The sequence below is a fragment of the Berghia stephanieae genome, chromosome 3, assembly GCF_034508935.2.
Source record: "Berghia stephanieae isolate SIO BIC M18660-M18661 chromosome 3, UCSD_Bste_1.3, whole genome shotgun sequence".
Taxonomy (NCBI): Eukaryota; Metazoa; Mollusca; class Gastropoda; order Nudibranchia; family Aeolidiidae; genus Berghia; species Berghia stephanieae.
This window is the reverse complement of record NC_088362.1, coordinates 79168249-79193008: the sequence shown is the minus strand read 5'-3', so window position 1 is coordinate 79193008 and position 24760 is coordinate 79168249. Positions and strand designations below refer to the sequence as shown.

The window sequence follows — 24760 nt, the reverse complement described above, 5'->3', positions numbered from 1 at the left end:
GGATTACAAATAAGAAACTAGAAGAAGAAAAAAACTTCAATGAATTTGGATCAATACGTTCAAAGCCAAATCGATGTCGTTGCAGCTGTTCTTGGATGATTCAAACCTAAAATGTGTAACACATTGTAAATTACGATTTATTTCAAAATTGCCCTATTCTACTCATGACATTATAACTCAGCTACCAAAGGCTCACAGTGTTAAAACTTCTATCAATCAAAACTTAAATAAATTCTGCACCTATGGCAAAAACCATTTGATGAAATCTTACAAAGTTTTGGAGTTATTCAAACCTGAAATATGTCAAAAATATTATTTTTAAAAACACACTGAATTTTTTTAATGATTTATTTTCTAAAAGTATTATTTGTTATTTATTTATTTATTTATATGTTTTTACAATTTACCCCAATATTTCTGATCCACCAACAGGCGGAACGCAAGGCAGGGTTTATGGAACCTATCAAGAGTCAATCGGTAACTTTTAGATTGGCGCTTATACCGCACTACTTTCGTTTCTACATTACATATTTAAAAACAGCGGCATTGGGGACTCGTCCGAAATTTCCAACGCTGGAGTTCAAGAATCCTAAAAATGGAGTGATTCTACATTATACATTTTTTCCAGTCCTATCCTATCCCTTTACCCAAAGTCTAATCCTTTTTTTTTTATTTTTGGTATACAAGACTAACCAGTACTCCATTTGGGTAGTCAATGCTCTGTAAAAAAAAAAAAATAAATAAACAAAAAAAAAAAACCGCAGTCTAATCCTTTTTTTTATTTTTGGTATACAAGACTAACCAGTACTCCATTTGGGTAGTCAATGCTCTGTAAAAAAAAACAAACAAACAAACAAAAAAAACAAAAAAAAATCACGCTTACATTTAAGCCACTGCATGACTCAAACATTAGGAATGTGTGAGAGACACGTTTCGAGATCATTCCTGTCGACCTCCGACGATGCATGACTGAATATCGTGTCCTAAGATCCAAAATCGGTATCATTAACTGTAGATTACATACATTTTATGTAATCAGCTCAGGGTAAAAGATAAACACGAGATTGGGTTGACCATAAACCCATGAAAGTCTTAGGTTGACCTTTCTGAGCATTCAGTAAATAATAAAGAATGAACAAATTTTCGTTATGAAACAAAGCTTGTTTGTTGGTCCATGTACATCATCATGTACATCATCATCATCATCATCATCAACATCATCGTCATCATCATCATCATCATCATCATCATCATCATCATCATCGACTTATTGCCACCCGTCTCCTAATAAACCAACTGGGACGCCTCGGCAACTTCTCTACTTCTATTAACGATCTCTCTCCAATTGTCTCGTTCACCTGTGAGTGATTGTATAATATCTGCAAGATCTTTTCCGACCTTGATTCTTGATGGTTTAGGAGGCACTTCAAGTCTTTGTTTCTTATTGAGTGAATGTTTGTTGTTGGTCTGCCTCGATATTTGTCTTGATCTGATTGTGTAAAGTATGCTTTCGTGGATTTGTTTGCTAAAATGTTTTTGTTTCGTTTGAGTACGTGCCCAAAATAGTCTCTCACCACACTCAATTGTAAAACGAATATGCTACCTGGTTGCAACAGCGCTGTTTCTCTCGAGAGAACAAATTAATTATCGCGTTTTGCAGGCTGCATGTCTCGTCTTACGTGCTCAGTGTTGTTTGTTATTTGTTAATTAAGGACCTTTGTAGACAGCTTCAATTACAGTCAGAAGATTGGTCTTCTCTTTCTCTCTTATTTTCTGACATCGGTTTGGTTATTTCACTCGCTTCACACACAGAGGGATAGAGAACGATCCCGGGTGAGAGCGAGATAACTTTTTCTGACTCCCAACACCCCCCCCCCCCTTGTCCATCCAACAGTTAATGTATATCTGAATCTCTTAGATTTGGCAGAAAACACTTTGCGATAAACAAGTATCCTATCCAAAGGGTAGTAAGCAACTGCGATGATCCGTTTCATGCTATAGAAACCGGGATAAACTCCGGCTCCATGGGCCTTATGGTTCTGAAGAACTACTTTTTTTCCCTGTCTCCTAGCCATTCTCTTATTAACTTGTATTTCACGCGTTTCCTTTTTAACTTCGCCCTGCATCAAAAACCTCCTGACCTTGGGTCAGCGTTTTGTTTTTGTCACGATTTTAGTTCTGAGAGTTGTAATTTTCTTCGGGAAATCCAATAGACTGTGTAGTGATAGTGGAGTGGACATGGATGAGGGGTCAAATGGAAGGGGACAGAGGGGGGTAATATAATCGGACAATCAGGGTGGAACAATAGATTGATACAAAAGATGTCCAACGAGCGTTTTGTTATGTTTTCCGATTTTGAAGTTTTTGTTTGTTTGGTTTGTTTTGTTTGGGTTTTTTTTTTTGTTTTTTTTTTGTTCTGTTTTTTTTGTGTGTGTTTGTGTGTGTGTTTTTTTTTGTTTGTTCGTTTGTTGTTGATTTTGTGGGTTTTTCGTTTTTTGTTTGGGGGGGGGGGGGGGGTTGGAGGGGTGTTTTTGGTTAGATTTTGTTTTTGTTTTGCTTTGTTTTGTTTGTTTGTTTTTTTTTTTGGGGGGGGGGGGGGGGTTGTATTGCTTTTATTTGTTACAGTACAACAGTGATTTAAGAACAGTACGGAGAGGTTAATATTTTTGTATTGTTCTTGTTCCAACTAGCCAAGAGAGTGAAATAGCAAATGCCCTCTTGTATGTGTGTTTTCTTTTGTTTGTTTGTTTGTTTGTTTGTTTGTTTTTTGGTTTTTTTTGGTTTTTTTTTCAAGGTGAGATAATGACTTATGTCAACGTTAGAGAAAAATCTAATCCACTTGTAAATGGTTAAAATTACAAGCGTTTTTCCTATTAACTCCATTTGGAAGATAGGGCGTCCACCACAGATGTCAATCTGGAACGGTCTCTGGTTACCGCCTTCGCATCCTCCTATTTTTATCTTGCATGTTTTGCCAGATGTCAGCTAGGAGGCTTACATCATTAGCAAAATCAAGATCAATTTTTTTCCTTAAAGTGGCGTTTAGGTGGTTGTTCTCATGATCTAGTTGATCACCAATGAAAATAATATTGGGGAGATTAAGCATCCTTGTCGCACACAATTTCAATGGGGAAGGGTTCCGTTACTTGATGATTATGGATGACTTGGCATTTGGTATTTTCATAAGATTTCTGAATTAGGTTCACATCATGTTGGGTAGGCCTTTATGTCGCAGACCCCCTCCATACTATCTGCGGTCAATCATGTCAAAAGCCTTTTTGCAGTCTACGAAGTTTATGTATAGTTGTGATTGCCTCTCTTTTTATTGTTCGATAATAATACGCAGTGTTGCTATTTGGTCTGTGCAAGATCTGCTTGATTGAAACCCACTTGTTCGTCTCTCATTGAGCCAACCACATTCCTGAATCTGTTGAGGATTATTCTAGAAAAGATCCTGCTGGGCAATGATAGGAGTTGTATTCCTTTCCAGTTTACGGTTGCTGAGATCTCCTTTCTTTGGTATCTTTACATGTATCCATTTGTCCAATCCTGTGGGATCTCTTCATTTTCCCAAATTGTTGTGATAAGTTTAAGAGTGTTCTTGCTGTTAGTAAAGGATCCGATTTTAGTTTCTCTGGTGGAAAAGTATCTGGTCCTGGTGCTTTGCTATTTTTGGTTTGTCGAATAGAATGTGTTATTTTCCTAAATGAGGAGGGGGGGGGGTCAATATTGATGTATAAATACTCCTCCTCTTCTATTTCTGGTCATTTATGTACAGGCATACCGTTCAAAATCTCACAAACATATTCCTTTCATCTGTCGAGCTGGTCTTTTGGCTTACTTAGGGTGACCCCGTTTTTGTTGGTGATTGGTCAGCTGGTATGTTCTTAGTCCTGATAATTGTTTGGTGATACTGTTGAGCTCTTTTTGGTCTCTTATTTTCAGCATCTTCTTGTGCATTATTTGCTATTCTATTTACAAGATCTCTTTTGTCCTTTCGGGCACATCTTTTTACTTTTTTTTTTATTTCTGATGTTATAGAGTTTCATGAGAAAAGTGAGAGTAGCAGGCACTTGTGTTGATAATAAAAAGGATGAAGTGAGTAGAAAAGTGCCAGAAGACAATAGAGAATTTTTAAAAAAAACCAACGTCGCATCTAAGCATCGTGCCTATCTTGAACATCCCTCCCGACTTCTTGATGTCATGGGTTCAACACACAACTCAGCGAAGAATGTTAGTAGTTAAGCTTATTAGCCATAATATTCTCATACAAACAGAGATGATTGAGCCATTGAATGGAGCAGGCACTTAAGTTGATAATAACAAGACATGAAGGGATAGAAAAGTGCCAGAAGACAATAGAGAATAAAAAACTTCGCAGCGATTAAAATTCTGCCAGTATCTCAAATCTACTTGACAAAGAAAGTAAATATTGATTCCTGATTTACTACACTAAAACGTTTCTGATACCCTGACTAGTATTTTTTTTAATTGCAGCTTTCTTAGTTTTGTTACAAGGAGTGATCTGATCCAACATTGTCTTTCACCATCGGCGGGAGTTGGCAATGTGATCGATGTAGAATATATTGCAAAAATATATTTTTTGGAACACAGATTTAATAATATCAAAATGCACAACAGAAATAGGTAGGCTATATAATTTTCGCAATTTGCAACTTAGCATTTTAAATTAACCGTTTGGCTACAGTTTTTGTTGCCCAATGATTGGTACGCCCTGTTCTAATCCTACATCTCGGGAGTAAAATCGCCATTGATAGATCGTCTAATCCACTCCCCCCCCCCCTTCCCCCGTTCTCCTCCCTCTCTCTCTCTCTCTCTCTCTCTCTCTCTCTCTCTCTCTCTCTCGCTCGTCCTTTAAAGGGGGGGGGGGGGGGGTTCCGATAGCTCATTTTCTTAACCGCCCCCCCCCCCTTCCCCCTTGAGAGATTGGAAAGCTAGATCGGTTAGAGCTGGCGAAATGTACTTTGGAATAGACTAGCATTTTACCATATGGGTAGCAAGCGATTGGATTCAATAGTCTGATGTTACGTCGGCCCAGCAACGAGCAGCTTGGTTCTAAACAAAGAAAATCGGTACTTTTAATTCTTCATGCTAGCTAGAACTTTTTCACATGTCATGTGATCAGAATGTATAAAAGTCAAAACATTATCAGATTGATAATGTTTTGCTCATTGGATACATTTTTATGCTCTTCGGAGAAGTAATTCATAAGGGCGTCCTCCATTGTTCCGATAGTTTAGAACCAGTTACTAAGTTACTATGCGTCGTTACGAGGGAAGTGACGTCACGACTGTTAAAGCCTATTGATACTGTCCGTTTAATACCATAGAAACGGGGATAAATTCAGGCACCTTGGGCCTTATTAGAAAGTTTTTCAACACTCTCCATCCCTCTTCCTATCCCCTCCACTATACACTAAAAAAAAAAAATTGTAACAAGTGCCCCTTCTCTGCCACCACTAGACAATTATCAACATGTGTGACGTCACAAAGCAAGGATAAACTCTAAACAATATTATCTCGGGATACTTTCTTCTTCTTCTTCCAGTGTCATCTCATGGGTTGAGGTCGACTTGAAATGACACGCCAATCTTCCCTGTTGACGGCTTGCTGACTGCATTCGGCTGCCGACAATCATGTCCATGTCCTCACATCATCTATCCAAGTTCTTGCTGGCCTGCCTCTTCCTCTTTTCCCCTCAACTCTACCCTCAAGAATGTCCTTGTTGACAGTTTGATGGCGTCTTAGGTTTCCAAAATACCTTAGTTTTCTTGTTTTTATTACTTTCATTAGGGTCGGTCTGATATCAAGGATGTCACAGACTTCTTGATTTGTTTTCTTTCGGGATACTTTAGATACTCAAAATAGAATTTATAGTTTTAAAAATATGAGATCCGCGATAAGTTTTTATAAGCTTATGAGGAAAACAATCTAGTTTCTTTTGCTGGAAAAAAAAAGTTAAAGTTGAACATTTCTGACTCTTTTAACTTTAATAGAATCTCTTTTTGACATCCAGTATACTCCGACATAATACCGGTTTGATGCGGCTAGTCACAAAAATAAGAAGATAGTCATGATATAAATATCGAGAGGTCTTACCCCTCTGGTCACAAAGAGGAACGGCAGCAACCTGTTGACCACAGGTCAGAAATATTCGTTTGTCGCAGTTAGACAAGTTTCAACCATGCAGAAAATCTTAGTTTCTATTGTTATACTTTTGTTTGTTGCAGTATGCATCGAGGCACATAAGGTGAGCTAGCTCTGTTATATAATAATATAGACTCGTCAATTTGAAGAAAAACAAACGCCCGCACAATTTCAACTCTGAAAATTATGATTGGTTGATTTTTTATAAAGCTTGGCAAGTTTGTTAAAATTGAGTTGGGATCTATTATTTTACAATGATGATCATAATGATGATGATGATGTTGATGATGATGATGATGATGATGATGATGATGATGATGATGATGATGATGATAATAATAATAATGATAATAATATTAATAATAATAATAATAATCATAATAAATAATAGTAATTATTATTATCATTATAATTATAATTATTATTATTATTATTATTATTATTATTATTATTATTATTATTATTATTATTATTATTATTATTATTATTATTATTATTATATATAATAATAATAATAATAATAATAATAATAATAATAATAATAATAATAATAATAATAATATTAATAATAATAACAATGCATTAATAGATACGTAAGAGCGTTACATCTTATCCTATATGTTCAGTGTCAGTTTTGGCCTTAGATCTTGGCCTTATATAGTGCTTTGAGTGTATTCACTGGAAATCGCGCTATATAAACGCTCATGATTTTTTTTTCTCATTACAGAGTGGTAAAGGGGGGTCAAGGAACAGACAGCTCAGAAACCCAATCATACACGATGTTGAACTTTACGATTGGGAAGTAGAAGCAAGCAGTGGAATGCTGATTACCCAGAAGGCCTTCCTTTCACCGTAAGTTGTATTGCTTTTTTTTTTACAATACAATACAATACAATACCTAATAAGAACTAAACTAAGCCAACAGTCTAGCCTTTAGTGCCCTGTCAAGTAACTGGTATGCATTAGTAAGCGTGTTAAACACAAGATACAATTATAAAATAAAATTACTTTACTCATCTAATTCAAACTGATCTAATTGATTATTTGACCCGTTACTTAGCACTAACCATTCAGAATATTACTTACCCCCGTTTCGTCCCCTTGACTATTTATTCCCTGTATGAAAAGGCCTGAGATAACATTAGTGCATGTAGGTCAGGTCCAGTTAGTGAATGTTTTTCACAATATTTTGACACACTGGTAAAGGAATTGCAAAACCTGCCGACACCATCCATTTGTTTTTCAATCATCTGTGCAGCGGCGTTGCGTATTGACGGCATATGGTGGTGCCATGATTAGAAAAAAAATTCTAATACAGTGAATACGTTTAAGAGGAGAGAGCACGACATATTAAAAACTCTCTTTTATGGAAGGGTGGGGGAGGGTCGATGGTTTCTACGAGTGGACAAAACTTACAAAAACAAATAATTCATGAAAACAACAAGCCACAACACTGAGATACAAGTCCCGTATGAAAAGGTCTTTGTAATTATTTTTTGTCCACCATTTAAAGGATTGGATTTGGTAGATAATACAATCAATATGTTATAAATGTAAATCAAAAGAGAAAAAAAAAACCTATGACAGAAATTACTTACTTTTAGTACTTGTAAAAAAAATCTGCACTGCGATGTTTCATCTCTGCAAATCTTTTTATAATGTGTTTATTGAAATCTGGAATGGCATCTATTTCAGCTTTGTGAATTGACAGAATCATTAATGAATTTAACCGCTCCTGTTTCATTGAATTTCGCAACAAAAAATTTCACTCTTTTAAGGGTGCTAAAACAACGTTCAGGAGGTTAAGAAATACGATGGAAGTGGTTAAGGTCACTATAGCCTATAGATGTCCATGATTTGTCAGTGATTGTTGTATCTGTAAAAAGTAGACAATAAAAACAAAAGACTAAACTAACTGTGAGCCATTCATGCCTGTCATACCATGTCACTGAAAAAGAGCGTTTTCGAGATTTCCACACCTGTGTTAATTCAAAATCAGTTGGTTGGTGAGGAATTAGTCTTTTTATTTCTAATTTGTCATCTAGTGTCAATCTCCCAAACGGTCGGTGAAGTAAAGAGTCAACTTTATTCATTGCAATTCATTGTTTAACAAAACAAAACTTCAAAGTATATCTCAAATAATGGAAAGCAGTGGAATACGATTAATGATTGCACAAATAAAAGGTAGATTCAGATCTTAAAGCATCACAAAGAAAAAATCACTCCACTTAAGTACTTAAAAATCTAAAAACACACCAAAAGTATAACTGTTGACAGTCTTCGGTTTCTTTCTCTGACTGACACAAATACACACGCACAAACACACACACACACACACACACACACAAATAAACACTCAAACACACGTAACCATCAACTCGGCACTACAAGCAAGAAAAATGTTGGTAAATTCGTCCACAATGCTTCGTTGCTAAGAATTACTTTATTCAATAATCGTGAAAAAGAGGTGGGAGGTTTGATATGTCATATTTTAAAGTTTTATGATGTTTTTCTTTGCTGCTTACAAATAAACTTGACAATGATCAGTGTTTTTGACAGTTAATGTAATATTTTGGATGGCCGAAGTTACCCTACATTGGCAATTGCCTAAAATAAACGTTTTTGAACTTTGAACCTAATTTGGCGCATCCCCCCAGTCCAACGGTGGAGCTCTCAGATCCTGGCACAAGTCGAGGGGTTTTCCGCTATTTGAAGATAGTATAATTCGACCTAGTTTCTCGCTCAATCAGCAGTCGCGATACTAATGGATAAAGCATTAATTGGAGCTCGGATTGCTTTGCACCACGGTGTTTGATTTAGTCACTACTTCGCGGAGTGATGTCACCAATACACGAGTCGGCGCAGTGCGTGACTCGGAATCTTGAATAGAGTGGAGACTAAAAAGGCAGTATGTTGTTGGCGAGTTGGCGAAAGACAGTGGAGTTAAAATCTCTGTTTTATTTTTCATTAAATTATGCTGTTAATGATTTTTTAAAAGATTGGTGCGGTGCCTGGCACCATTCGATCCAATGGCCTCACGCCACTGCATCTGTGTTAAAATTGTGTGATGCTCAGGATCTGTGGCCTTGGTCTGTTTACTCCAGGTGATAGGCAAGCACTTTAGGCGGTTATGGGTCTTCGGTTCACGGTCAGCGGTTGATTTCAGGGCTAAAATATACTTTATTTTAAATTTTCGACTTCAAAATAAAACAACTTAAATGTTTATTCGACTAGTTTTAATGAAATATACAATAGCTGACGTCAATTTCAAAAGTGTATGCACTGTATGTTGATTGTAGAACTGAAGACTCATACTATGAGATTATAGTTTTAAAAAACATTCACGTCAATACCTTGACAGGCTTACCAACAAGAGATCAAAGAGAAACCATCAATTCCTTATCAACATAGTTCTTAAATATTTTGATATTCTTCGTGGTTCTTGACAGGGGTGGAGAGAGTTCTAATTATCTACTGTTCTGAAAACAATAGAGTGGGTACATATCAAGGTTGAACACCGCTCTTTAAAGATTTTGAAAACCTTATCTCTTGATGATGTCATAATTGTATGTTTGAAAAACCCTCTGTACTGTAATATATGTTGTGAATCTTGTGTACGATCATGTAAATTTGAATTAGATCACCTCTACCGCGTCTTATGTACTTTAGAGACGGAAGTGACAGGCGTTTCAATAATTTTTACTTCATGCGGCATATAATATCAGGTGGTCCAAAAAAAAAAAAACACAAACAAACAAACGTACCGCTGTTTATTTCTTTGTATTGTAAAAAGTTATAAAGATATATTTCCCCAATTTTTACTACTTACAGAACTGTTCTTTGTTAATAGAATTGCAAGGCATCAAAATAATTGTTTTTAACAATTTAAAATCTTGTAACACCATCTAAAAATTTCGATATCGGCGAAAAGTTGACTCAAATTATAGTGGCATTTGCGCGTTGTAATTCTTTAGAAGACAATTGTTGATGATGTATCTGGGAAACTCTATGCATCACTGAAAAAAATTGTTTTTATTTTTGCTGGGAAGACATAACCATTGAGGAAATTTGGAAATATATTTAAAGTTGGAAAAAGAGACTAAGTTACGTCATTAAAGAGGTCGACTGGGCTAATGATTAGTTAAAGTCTTAACTTTGTAATCGTTGGAACAAAAACAAAACAAAAAAGATACGTATGTGAGTGCGCTATATGGACCACGTCTTACATGATGAGGAGAAATATGATGAAAATAATGTTTATGGTGGCATATTATTGTAATGGTTGCTAAAATTGGCTACAAAAGTAAAGATTATCGCCATTTTACATTCTGATATTGTATTTCTGAACACGGTTTTTAAAAATCACTGTATTTTTTTTTATTATTATTATTATTTTTTTTTGTTTTTTTTTTTGTTTCTCAATTCATATTCATAAAATGTTAACATCTACGTATAAGGATTTGTTGTATTTGAAAGAAATTCAATGAAGTCTCAGAGAAACAAGCCGACGAAAAGCGGCGTGTGTGTTTTGTTTTGTTTTGATTTGTTTTTGTTTTTTTGTATTTTGTTTTTCGGGGGAGGGGGGGGGGGGGGGGAGAGTTGTGACCACTTGATATAATTCAGCAACAAACTTAGTCGCCCTCCTTTTGATATTTTCCACGGCTATTGACTTTAATACATTTCTTTCTTCTCCTTCTTTAACTGAGATGGTCATGAGGGCCTTGCCAAAAGTAAGAATAGGATCATATTGTGTCTCATTTTTCTCCCCTACACACTACACAAACGTTTTAGTATAATTCCATCAAATATACAGACACAACATTGTAATCCTCGACCCTACCGTAATCAAAAAACAAACAAACAAACAAACAAACAAAATCAACACATTTAAAGATTTTGGCCAGCCACTCGTAATTCAAACGTCAATCAATTAAAATGATCAAAAACTCTCGAACCTCGGACTTAACACGGTTTGATAGTTTTTGGCAATATGAGGGTCATTTTAATTGATCGAAATTGGAAGAACGGGTTTTTATACCAAAATTTTAAAACGTTTTTTTTTAAAGAACGGCAGCGCTTTGAACTGTGAGCGTGCATTTGGGGTGAGTTTAAAATTTCATTGATGCCGTAACGCGTCGAAATCTATTTTTAGTAACCAAGTGTTTGAACGGAAATGAAAACGGGAACTGCTACGATTTTGTTGTTGTTTTTGTAGATTTTGGTTTGTTTTGTTTTGTTTTTGTTTGAATTTTGTTGTTTCGTTTTGTTTGTTTGTTGTTGTTTTTTTTTTTTTTTTGTTTTTTGTTGTTTGTTTTTGTTTTTTTTTTGGTTTTTTTTTTTACAAAGGATGATACAGACACCTCGGAATATTTTTGATTTTATGCTATATTAAAATAGGGTTTCCCCCAAGTACATTTGTGTATTTATTTCGTTCACAGGGAAGGTGAGGCTGTCATCAAGACGACGAGCAGGCATCTCAAGGTCCTTAACATGACTGCTTCTTATATTTACATGAATCCCAACACCAAAGTAAGTTCTAAATATCCGCCAATCGTTGTTTGTATGTGTGTGTGTGTGTGTGTGTGTGTGTGTGTGTGTGTGTGTGTGTGTGTGTGTGTGTGTGTGTGTGTGATACGGCATGATATCATGTGTTCCATTGTGCCAACATTGTATTATGCCAGAGTAAAGCAAAAAAAAAAGTGATTTAAATTTCAAATGATGAGATATATAACATTTTTAGGTTTATGCACTTTATTAAACTACAGGGTGCTTTTTTTATTACTAACCGATAAAGAATTGAAAAGGCTTCAAAACTAGAACTGATAGAAACATCAAGCATTTTTGAATAGTTTTTCATCACTATTCAAGCTTTTGTGATAAAAAGTAAAAGAACAAAAACAACAAACAAATATAAAACAATAAATAATTGTCTCCAACTCTCAATGGTAACTGAACGTGTATCTAAAACATGGCATTTCTCTGTTGATCTATTTAAGTAATTCGTTTATTTTAAAGAACATGATTTTGATTGTTCTTGTTTTTGATTCAACACGTCAACCACAGTATTTACATCTTTAACGAGTATTTGATAACCTTACTGTCTTATTCAGATGATGGCCATCAGAGGCAGTTCTTTCAGATCACCATGTTACCTGACTGACCTGAGCGCGAATCAGTCGAAAATTGAGTCTGACTTCGCTAAATGGAACGTAAGTAGTATCTACACTGCTGTACTCTGAAAATCAAAATCACGGTTTAAACATTTTGGCCAGGAAATTAGTCCTTCAAATATCGATCGATTACAATGACCCTCATCTTTCCACACACAAAAAGCCTCTCAAATCTGAGACTATAGAATTCCCAGGTTCGAAATATTTTTGGAAAGATGAAACTCATGTCACTGGTTTGAGGGGTATTTTGAGTTGTTTTTGTTTTTTTGTTGTTGTTGTTGGATTTTTTTTAAAAGATGAGGGTCATTTTTATTGATCCATATTTTAGGGACGAGTTTTATGGCCAATTTTAATCGACCGATATTTAAAGGACGAGTTTTCTGGCCAAAATGTTAAAAATGTGTTTTTCAGAGGATGAGGTTAAATTTTTGTTTAAGAAAATGTTATGTAATAATTCTCCACGCCACTCGAGCGTTTTATCTAGGTTGTCAGCTCCTACACTCACAGAATCGCCCGATTAATCAAAATTAAATTATAGAGGTCTGCAAATCCTATGATTTCCCCGTTACATATTACATGGAAATATTAAACAACAATGATTAATTGCTCGTATAGCTGTCTACGGTTATAACCTTGACAATACAATAAGTAATGAATAAAACAAGTTTCAGTCCCACTTATAATTGACAATAAAAGATAGTCGGATTTATTATGTTTTAAATAGCATGGTACGTATTTACATGTTCTTTCAATGGCCATTATTCATCATGTGGGACTAACAAGGAAAACCACAATATTTTTTTATTGTTGTAAGTCTTAGCTTGGTGGAAGCTGAGGTCCATAACCGAACTGGCCGTCTCTCAGATCTTGATTGTAAGGGTGCCGTTTGATGCACAGTTGTGAGGTCGGACAGCTCTTCCTATGTCCATACTAGGAAGGCATTGAAATCTGGTTTGATATAAATATAAACAGGCCGTCAGATTTCTCCGTGTTAAACTTCCTTGCCCTCAGACAAGGGTATCGATAGGGTCTATAGTCAGCCCTAATAACATGTTCAAATAGTATAAAGGACTAAACAAGCCTAATAAAATTTTATAAAATAGTCTAACACTTGAACGTTATAACTATAGATTCGTGAATACTTTAAGTAATCTATTTATAATGCTACTGCCCAGGTAGTCTGAAGTAAACAAATGATATGTACGCTGGCCTCAAGAAGTACCGGACTGCACTAGATAAACAAACTAGCTAAATCATGGTTTTGTAAAATATGATCAATTTATCTGTAACCGAGTCATAGTGATATCATGCATATCAACCGCATAGGAATAGAGACGTATAAGTATGCAGATAAAGCAGTTGATACAGAGTGTAGATCAGAAAGAAATTTAAGAAAGTTATATCAATATAATCACTCATCCCTTATTAATGAATATCACACCACTGAACAGGTTAAAAACACGTCCGTTCTTGTAAGATATTTTTGTGGACGAGAAAGGCTGGTTGTAAGGTGCATGTTCTATAATGCTAGCGAGTCCTGTTCTTTTTACGAGTGATATCTTGTGCTTATGTTCTTTGCTCTCAACGCGAAAGATGTATATATTTTATTGCGCCAAAGAGGAGGGTTCGTTCAATATTTTAAATATAATACTTAATTTGCAATTTGAATTTTATGCCTTTTGTTTAGATACAGGAAGACCTAAAAGGAATGTTTGTGTGTTTCATTCATAATTTCTTTATTTTAACAACTCATTTTCATCTTTTAATAATTGTTTTCAAAGCGGTCTTAGGTTTTTAAAAAAACATTCTTTGTTGACAAGTCTAGGGTAATTTTTTTTGATGGATGTTTAAAGTTAAAGTTTTCTGCCTAAAATGAACAAAAGACATAATCTTTTAAAATATTCATTAACCTAATATTTTGTTTGTTTATTTATCTATCTTTTATATAATATATTTATGCATTTGTTTATCCTTTTATTATTTATATGTCTATTTATTTACTTTAAGTGTTTATATACTTATATTTCATTTCATTACAATCACGTCACTATTGCTTCTCTACGTTTAGGTAAAATACCCATCTGCTCTGCCAGCCAGATTAATGGTACCAACACTGACACTGTATGCAACTTTTAATGTTTATAGTCTGTTAAAGGGACTTATATTACGGGATCTAATTATCCGACTGGCGGTCTGAAAACCAATAACAAAGAGACGAGTTAACTTCATTCCTTCTATTCTTATATTTTATACGGTCAGGGTACCACGATCACGATGACGAGCAACTTCGCCTTAAATGCCAGCGGTCCTAGACTGACATGGAAAGAGGTACATCCCATATTGAAGGCCAACAGAGGAATGAAATCCTTTTGTAGGAAACGCAGTCTGATTAAGACCGATACAGTGCCAGGTTAGTATCATAATATTATTTTATCCCTCACCAGAAATAGAAACAGGTATTGATATCAAGTTTACAATAATAATATGTGACGTCAGATTATCAAGCGTTAAATTTCGCTACAAATTAGATTCTTCAAATAAGCATCATATAGACGACGTCTAAGTGTTTTTGAATATGTCTTTATTCAAAGATGACAAAGTCGGAATCGATTGAGGGATAAAACAAAATATTTCTTACACTTGCGTGTCGCTATTTGCACGTGTTCCTAACGCTCACTCGAAAGCTCGTTCAATAAGCAAATGTTTATAACATATCATAACATATCAGTAATCATCATCATCATCATCATCATCATCATCATCATCATCATCATCATCATCAGCAGCAGCAGCAGCAGCAGCAGCAGCAGCAGCAGCAGCAGCATCAACATCACTATCTTTATCATCATCAGCATCACCACCGGCATCTTTTTGATGATTATTTGTTTTGTTAGTTTATGTCCAACTATACTATACTTGTATTTTATAATGGCATCAATGTGTACCAAAATGAATTTCCATTTCGTCGTACAAGAAGATTCCATTATTATTATTAATATTTATTATTATTATTATCATCATCATAATCATCATCATCATCATCATCATCATCATCATCATCATCATCATCATCATTATCATTAAATAGGGTTTTAAAATGAACGACTGTTCTTTAAATATCCTTAACATTAAATTAACAGAATATATTGGACATTACACATTCTTTGAGAAAAAAAATAATAAAAGCAGAAGAAAATTAAAAATAAAAACCAACAGAAAACATCCATTATGTGAATACTCAGTCAAATATCTTAAAGTGAATTAAATTAATTAATATTTTTAGCGACTTTAGTTTTAAATTTCAGACTGTTACATGTTTTGGCAGCACGGAATATAAATGGATCTTTTCTAATTGAAGTTTAATATTTTGAAATAAATATTTTATATAATAAATAGACGAGTGATTGTAATTGGAGGATCCTTTTTTTAAATCATTATATTTTGTGTTATCAAGACCGTGATCTAATTTATATAATTCAAACAAATCACCTCTCTTTCTTCTATAGTTTAATGATGGAAGGCCCAGATACTTAAATCTTTCTTCATGGCATATATCAAACTTCCCACTCTACATGTGCGTGTTGCTATTGGTTAGGGGCCCATTGTAAATTGCTTTTAGCACGTGGATATTGTTCTATATAAAAGCTCAAGTCTTTTTTGTTTTGTTTGTTTTTGCTTTTGTTTTCAATCTGGCAGGTATTATGTCCGAATTAAGTAATTGAAGGAAAATGAATTTGTTTTCCAGAGCGATCTATATATTCATGATTTCGTCAAATCTGGTCATCGATCATATGATTTGTTGCTGCAGAACGATTTATTCTAGTTTTTCATTGGAATAGACCATTAAGGCAAATTAATTTCCCATTGGAAAAAAATAAAATGAATTTATTCTTGTCTCTTTTTCTTTCTTTCCTTCTTTATTTATTTATTTATTCATTCATTCATTCATTCATTCATTTACATAATTCATCATTATCATCATCATCATCATCATCATCATCGTCGTCGTCGTCGTCATCGTCGACATCATTACTGTTTTTGTTGTTTTTGTTGGGTTTTTTTCAACAGCCGGTAACGACTACCCTGACGCCAAGACGCTTGTCCTCCTAGGCTACGACTCTGAAATATCTGTCATGATTTTTAAAAAGCCACCAATAAAACCAATTCGTCTCCAACCACGGATCCAAGGACGGGTTTTAAATAGTCGTCCTAAACCGGCTCAGGATCCGCCGAAACCAAAACCTCGAGGAAGAAAGCTTGGCCGTAAAGGTCGTGTTGGACGCAAGGGTTAATTTATGATGAGTAATTAATCTGGCGTATGATATCAGATCACGTAACAAGGAACGTCTAGGGCTCAAATCCATTCTTCAGCCTTACCAGCCATTTTCAGGATTTTCCCCAAAACTTCACACCCAACTAACACAAAAATATATTTTTATCACTCAAATACAATAGCAGCAGTAAGTTGTTGTCATACATAATTTCTTTAACAAAACATGCTCTACAACACACTGTTCATTTTCTTGAAATTTTATGATGTACAAAATATATTTGAATAAGAAAAATGTTGGTTGTATCATAACGAATGTGACAATTTCATATAGTTGGAAAGGTAAGGGTTTAAAAAAAAAACAAAAAAAAAAAAGGGGTAATGTTTTAAATAAAAGCCAGAAAGACCGAAGAAGAGTTTCAGTATGTCTTTTGCTTTTTCTCCAGCATTTCTGCTTTCTACTAAAAGTATTACAGTTCTCTATGTTACTGTTATTATTGTTGGCTGAGGAAGGGTTTTGAGCCCGAAACGTTTAAGCGTCAAGTATTATTTTTTTTCTTATTTTGAAACCGTTATATATCTATTAAAGAATTCTATTCAAGTCAATGGCAAATTTAATGTGTTGAAATATGGAGTAAAAGTAAACCGACCAAAATGTAGATTTGGCGTTTTGGTCGGTGTAAGGCACAACCTAATTTGAAATGGCAATGGAAGGACGATTCCTGTCAAGTGTGTGTTTCTTTCTTTTTCATCCATTTTTTTTTCGTTAGGCATTTCTGTGATTCGAAAGTTTTAAAAATACATTTAGAACCTGCTATTCTGGCGTGAGCTTATTTCTTATTATTTCCTCTTGAACGGCTCTTAATATTGTGAGGTGATGTGTGACCTTTAAAAAAACTTAAGCTTTTATATAGCTCAATATCCACTAAACGTGCTCAAAGCGCTTTACAAAGGGTACCTAATCAACAGCAACACTAACATGTTTAACGAGACATGACATGACGCCTGATGTTACAATTTTTTTCCCGACAGACAACGCTGTTAACGGCCAGGTATTCATTTTACACCTGAGTTCGGTGAGAGAATGTGAGTAAAGAGCCTTTTACCAAGCACTCAACTATGCACCGAGCGAGACTCGAACCCAGGACCTTCCGATCCGAAAGCGAGTGTCATACCACATGAATACATAGCCGCATAGGCCTTAAAACTATCACCTTAGAACGGTATTACGTTGAAGTGCTTGGAATGCTGAAAATTGAAATTATAGTCCAAACTTTGAATTGAGTGACCTTAATATATTTAATTGATAGAAGTAGTTGTCCTTCCGATGCAGAGCCATTGGGCCCATAGAGTATAGAGCCGACGTTTTCCCCGGTTTCTACAGCGTTAAACGGACATCAACATTTGCTAGCTCTCCTTTGAATAGGACGCTAATCTATCGCAAAGTACTTTCTGTCAGATCTAACAGACCCCGCTGAGCAATCACTGTTATGTGGACAGAGGCAGGGGGAGGGTCAGAAGGGAAAAAAATCTCGACTGCACCCGGGATCTCGGTCCCTTTGAGGGTGAATCGAATGCTCTACCAACTGAACTATCGGGACCCTCAATTTGATGAAGGAGAGAACAATTCCTAGTACAAAATAAAAACAACTAAATTTCGACATCTCTGATTATATTCTAAGGTTAAGATTGCTTTTCAGCATAATTTCCATCCCCGCATATTACCGATTTGAGGCGGTGGGTCATATGTTTCGACAACATGGTATCCGACACGGATCATACGACTTGCGCACTTTTGTCATCCTACGAAGTCACTTGCGCACATTCGTCACCTGGGGCAAATATTAAGAAATCACTTGCGCACGTTTGTCACCAGAGGCGAATCCTAAAAATCATAAATGTATATATATATATATATATATATATATATATATATATATATATATATATATATATATATATATATATATATCATAGGAAGAAGAAGAGGGCGAAGAGGAGGAGAAGAAAAAGGAAGTGAAGAAGAAGAAAGAGGAGGACGAGGAGGAGGAGGAGGAGGAGGAGGAGGAGGAGGGGGAGAAAAAGAAGAAGGAGGATGGGGAGGGAGATGCGGAGGAGGAGGAGGAGGAGGAGGAGGAGGAAAATGATAACAATATGAGGATTCCTCGCAGATTGAGTTTGAAACTTTTTTACTTCGATATAAAGTCTCTCCATGTTGGTATACATTACTTTGTATAGCCATGATACAAAATCTTTAATATTTTTATTTTTTTAATGCTAAGATTTAGCTTAAAGGATCTTTCAGAGTGTTGAATTCGTCGCCTTTTAAAATGAAATTGAAAAAGTTTTAAAAAAAGAAATAATAATAATAATATCCATCAGTTTTATTCATGTTGGAAACGGTACTCGTTTGTCTATAATCTTTTTGATTGTTTAGTGGAATTATCTCTCCTTTTTACGGAAATAGCAAACTTAAATTAGTAAATTGGAACATAATATAATAATAATAATAATACTTTATTGCATCCCAAAAAGGAAATTTTTTGTACAGACGTGTTATAATTTACACATAAGATAAAAATACAATGGAAATAGGATGTATATATATAAAAAAGGAGCAGCTCTATAACCAGAGCTGCGCCTTATAATATGAACAATTTCAACACTGTAAAATAGCCAAAACCGTCACCACAAATTGAAAACCGAAAAGACCGCAAAACAAACAAATCAATAAATTAACATCCACATTTTTAAAAGCAAAAATGAGAAATAATTATACAAAATGATTATTGCTTGTTGTTATAAAGCCTAATACTGGACGGCAGAAAAGATTTTCGGTGTCTCTCTGTTTTCGTTGAAATAGAGAAAGGGCGACCACTTCTTTCTGACATAATAATTGATGGTCTTAGTGGATGATACTGGTCATTTAATATTTTAGTTATTTTATTTATACAAAATTTCTCGTATAAAAGATCTACATCGTCAACATCATTTATATAGCGTTTAATGGATTTTTTAATATTTGAATTTATTTTGTTCCTTTCCACTGCTAAGCAATTGCCTCCCCAAGCTGTTATACAAAATGACAAAACACTTTCGATTACTGCTCTTATAAAATAATGTGCAGAGGGTTTTATCTATTCTAAACTGAGAGAGTTTCGATAAAAAATATGTACGTCTGCACATCTTATGCCTAATTATTTTCAAGTGTTCATCCCACTTGGGCCTGTCATCAATCGTTACACCAAGGTATTTGTAGTGAGGAACTCGCTGGACGAATTGGTCCTTTAATTTTAACGGTTCTATCGGTTCCTTCACTCTCCTAAAGTCAATCACTAGCTCCTTTGTCTTGCTTATGTTAAGCTCTAGGTGGTGGGCATCACACCAAGACACAAATCTATCAATTTCTTGCCTATAAGCCACTTCGTTGCCATTTGTTATGAGGCCTTGAAGAGCGGTGTCATCTGCAAACTTTATTAAAGGTACACTCAGGTTTTGACTTCTACAGTCATTCGTGTATATTGTGAATAATACAGGGGACAATACACAACCTTGAGGAGCGCCAGTATTTGTAGTTATACAGGAAGATTTGTTTTGCCCTAATTGAACATATTGTGCTCTCTCCGTAAGAAATTCGAGCACCCAAGCAATTATATACTTGTTTAAATTCAGACTAGTCAATTTTTGAACAACCAACTGAGGTTGCATTGTATTGAACGCTGAAGAAAAATCTGCAAAAAGCAATCTGCAATAGCTCCTAGCGTGATCTAGATGCCTGTAGATGTTGTTTGTAAACAGCCAAATGGCATCCTCTACGCCACGTCCTGGTTTGTAAGCAAATTGATGACTATCACTCAATGGCATAAACTGATTCCTAATTTTAACAAGAACAAGTTTTTCTAAAGATTTCATGACTATTGAAGTCAGTGCAACAGGTCTGAGATCGTTCATAGTTTCAAGTTTTTCTTTTTTGGAACAGGAATAATTTTCGAAGTTTTCCGAATTTCAGGGATTGAAACGCATTGGAGGGACCAGTTAAAAATATGTGTATAAATGGGGGAAAGCTGGTGGGCACATTCTTTTAATAGTTTTCCTTTCAATCCATCCGGCCCAGCAGCCTTCCTCTCGTTTAGTTTCGAAAATACGAATCTCGTTTCCTCTTCACTGACCTCAACAGCCATTTCATCTTCCAAAGCCCTGTCTAATTTATGTTTTTCATTTTCAATATCAAATTTGTTTGCTGTGTCGAAACGTGAATAAAATTTATTTAAAGTTTCAATTTCGATATCTTCTGATATAATCGTGGGCTTTGGATTATAGTTCACAGCAGTTTTAAGCCCCCGCCACGTGTCCCGTATATCCCCAGAAGAAAAGCATTTTTCAATTTTATTTTTGTACTTGTCTCTACAACTAGATATTACCCTCTTTATCTCTTTTTGTTTTGTTTTCAGATCTTTTTTGTTTCCACTAGTATAGAGAGTTTTCTTTTGGTTCAATAAAAGTTTTAGATCTTTTGTTATCCAAGGCTTGTTGTTAGGATAATATTTTATTTCTTTTTTACAAGACACTAGCTGTTCACAGAATTTTAAATACTCACTCACACAGTCATTCAGCTCATCCACACTATCACATGATTCGATAAAAACATTCCAGTCAGTGCATTCAAAACAGCCACGCAAATCTTCACACACACTTCCGTTCCAGATCTGTACACTTTTCTTTACTGGTTTTACACGTTTAAAAACAGGGCGGTAGGTGGGGAGTAGCAAGAGCATGCAGTGGTCAGATAAACCTAATGGGGCACGGGGTAAACATTTATAACTATTTTTAATATTACACAGGAATAAATCTAATGTTTTTTTGTCCCTTGTCTCGCAGTCCACGTATTGATGAAGTCCCGGGAGAGTAAAATCGTTACATTGGTTAAAATCGCCAGTGACCATCAATACGGCATCGGGTGACTTAATTTGAATGTCCTGTATTTCTTTCCTCAAAATATTTTTCGCTGTGGTGTTGTCTGATGATGGTGGAATGTAGACGTTGATGATGATGACATGAGTATATTCCCGGGGTAGGTAATATGGTCGTGACGAAACAGTAATAAATTCAATATAATCGTCACAATACATTTTCTTTATCTGACAGTTATTGGGGTGGCACCATTTGTTGTTAATATATGTGCACACCCCACCCCCAGTTCGTTTATTTACATTAGTCCGATCTCATAATAGAAATTATTAACATCATTCCTTGTCCAGTGTAAATAGTATATGGCAGGTCGTAATTATTTTTAGATGCTACATCGAGTCGAAGTTGTATAGAATATTTAATATTTGAAAAGCAACTGAAAAAAAGATTGAATGTCAATAATTTTAGGTTTTTCTTCGATCATGTTTTTTACTTTTTGTGGAGTTTTTTTATGCCATAGTACATAAGTATTTATTATATTATAATATAGACTTTTACGATAATTTGCAACCTAATTTCTGTACAGAATAGATGAAATACATTTGCGCTTGATGTGTTAAAGTACAGGTCAGTTTTTGTTGTTTTGTTTTGTTTTCATTCTCTTTACTTTACCAGCGTAACCAGGGGTGTCATATCAGGCCAGACTGAAATCATATATGTATATATCATAGGAAGAAGAAGATGGCGAAGAGGAGAAGAAAAAGTAAGTGAAGAAGAAGAAGAAAGACGAGGACGAGGAGGAGGATAAGAGGAGGAGGAGGAGTAGAAGAAGGAAGAGAAAAATAAGAGGAAGAGGGAGAAGAAGAATAAGAAGAAGGAGGAGGAGAAGGCGGGGAGGAGGAGGAGGAGGTGGAGGAGGAGAAAAAGGACGAGAATAAGAAGAATAATGATGAGGAGGAGGAGGAGAGGGGGAGAAAAAGAAGAAGGTGGATGGGAAGGGAGATGCGGATGAGGAGGAGGAGGAGGAGCATTAGCATTATTCCTAGGAATATATTTTATAAGACATTAGAATGAATTTCAAATTTTGTCAGAGGTCTTTCCTCGCCCACTATAGTGTTGTACTAATGTAAAATCCCCTGGTGATGCCGGTGATCAATCAACAAAGCTCACAAATTAATGCAATAATATGTGATGAAATGGCAAGACGATGTACCTTTCGTTGCCTGGAACCAGAAGCTCATCATTCCCACCATGTCTTCCCTGTGGCCGGTCAAATTCCGATGCTTTACTTTGAGTAACGTGATAGATATTACAATATAGTGAAATGAATTTAAAATAAAAACAGCACTCTTTACCCCCCCCCCTCCCATTCTTTTTCTTCTTCTTCTTCTTCTTCTTCTTCTTCTTCTTCTTCTTCTTCTTCTTCTTCTTCTTCTTCTTCTTCTTCTTCTTCTACAACAACAACAACTACTACTAATATCACTGTTACTACTACTACTACAACAACTATTACTACTACTACTACTACTACTACTACTACTACTACTACTACTACTACTGCTGCTGCTGCTGCTGCTGCTGCTACTACTACTACTACTACTACTACTACTACTACTACTACTACTACTACTACTACTACTACCACTGCTACTACTACTACTACTGCTGCTACTGCTGCTGCTACTACTACTTCTACTATTATTACTTCTACCACTACAACTACTACCCCCTTCATCTCTCTCCTCTTTCTTTTTTCCTCTTCTTTCTATCCCCCCCCCCCCCCACAACCCTCTCCCCCTCCCTTCCCACCACCTTGTCTCCGGTCAAGGTCAAGTAATGAAGGAATTTTAGGCGTCTTATTGTTCATGCATCATTCATATGCAAATGAAAAATCTTCAAAAACGAAAAGATGGATGAAGCTGAACGCAGGGGAAAAGATACGATTTGTAAATGCTAATGAATACATCAAATTTGAATTAAATGTGAAGGTGACTCACGACAGTAACCTTCGGGGCAAACGTACCTGGTCAAAGACGAAGCAACGCCCTAAACCCATCAAATAATGAAATATGTATTGGAAAATTTCTTGTGAGTACAAATCCATTTATATGTTTATTATGTTATGGTTTGGTATTATTTTCTATTACTTTATAAAATTAGCAAAACCCCTACATATTCGATGTAAACACGCACCTAACATTGCAAAAACAAAGAGCAGAGTAACATCAACTTATTTATTTTCTTATTTGTAAATAACCAGCTATATTTGTCAGAGCGAGCTTACGGGGGTGTCACTTATCCAGTATTTTGATTGTACAAATATCTATTGGTTAGCATTCTTAGCTTCTCTCTCTCTCTCTCTCTCTCTCTCTCTCTCTCTCTCTCTCTCTCTCTCTCTAGAAGAAGAAGAAGAAGAAGAGCGGAGAGAGAGAGAGAGAGAGAGAGAGAGAGAGAACGAGAAAGAGAAATGGGGGAGGGGGGAGGGGAGGGGAGGGGGAAACAGAGAGGAATGCTGGCTATGTATGAATGTAATGAAAGAGAAAAGGTCCGTATAAATGTTATGTGTATAGGAAAAATAATCAGATCTGTTTCAGATTAATCCTACCAACACACGTAACATATGTGACCTTAAACGGTTATCCGGTTATTATGATTTATAGAAGGAACCAAGTTGACGTTACTCAGCTCTTGGTACTATTTTTAGACAACCTATTAGTGAATGATTATTACTAAATTATAGATGTGGAACAAATTAACGTCAAGGCCATTTTAATAATTAGTTCTCATTAAAATCGACCAATCAGACTATAAACGTATAAGGTTATAATAGTTTTGTGTGCTTGTACATTATATGGCTTGTGGGTGTTATGAGTATTTTACCTAAACGCACAGAATCAATATCAATCAAGCAATAAAAGGTTTCACACAATTTGGTGTGTTGGTATGTTTGATTTTTCTGGCGGTTGTTGTGAGTAGTTTACTTAAATTCATAGCATTAATATATAAATAAATTAAGGAGCAAGCACCGGTGTAAGATAAAGAACTGAACAGGTGTGTATGAAAGGTGCCAGACAAAGCAAGAAAGAAAAATACAAAACAAAAAAAATTGGGGGGGGGGGGAGTTTTTTTTAAATTTCATTTTTCTTACTTGCTTTGTCTGGCACCTTTCATACACTCTTATTCAGTTCTTTATCTTAAACCGTAATCAAAGTTCAACCATAATGTCAGTGTGTTAAAAGGGCAAT

General features: G+C 35.3%; 1 protein-coding gene across 1 annotated transcript; it reads left to right on the top strand.

Moving 5' to 3' along the window:
* The first annotated feature begins 6135 nt into the window (after nucleotides 1-6135).
* On the top strand, nucleotides 6136-17209 carry LOC144969656 (uncharacterized). The gene is made up of 6 exons (XM_078908797.1): nucleotides 6136-6270; nucleotides 6895-7019; nucleotides 11606-11696; nucleotides 12278-12376; nucleotides 14597-14747; nucleotides 16406-17209. The coding sequence occupies exons 1-6, from the start codon at nucleotides 6205-6207 to the stop codon at nucleotides 16627-16629; spliced, it is 756 nt and encodes a 251-aa protein (XP_078764923.1). The 5' UTR covers nucleotides 6136-6204; the 3' UTR covers nucleotides 16630-17209.
* The last annotated feature ends 7551 nt before the right edge of the window (nucleotides 17210-24760 follow it).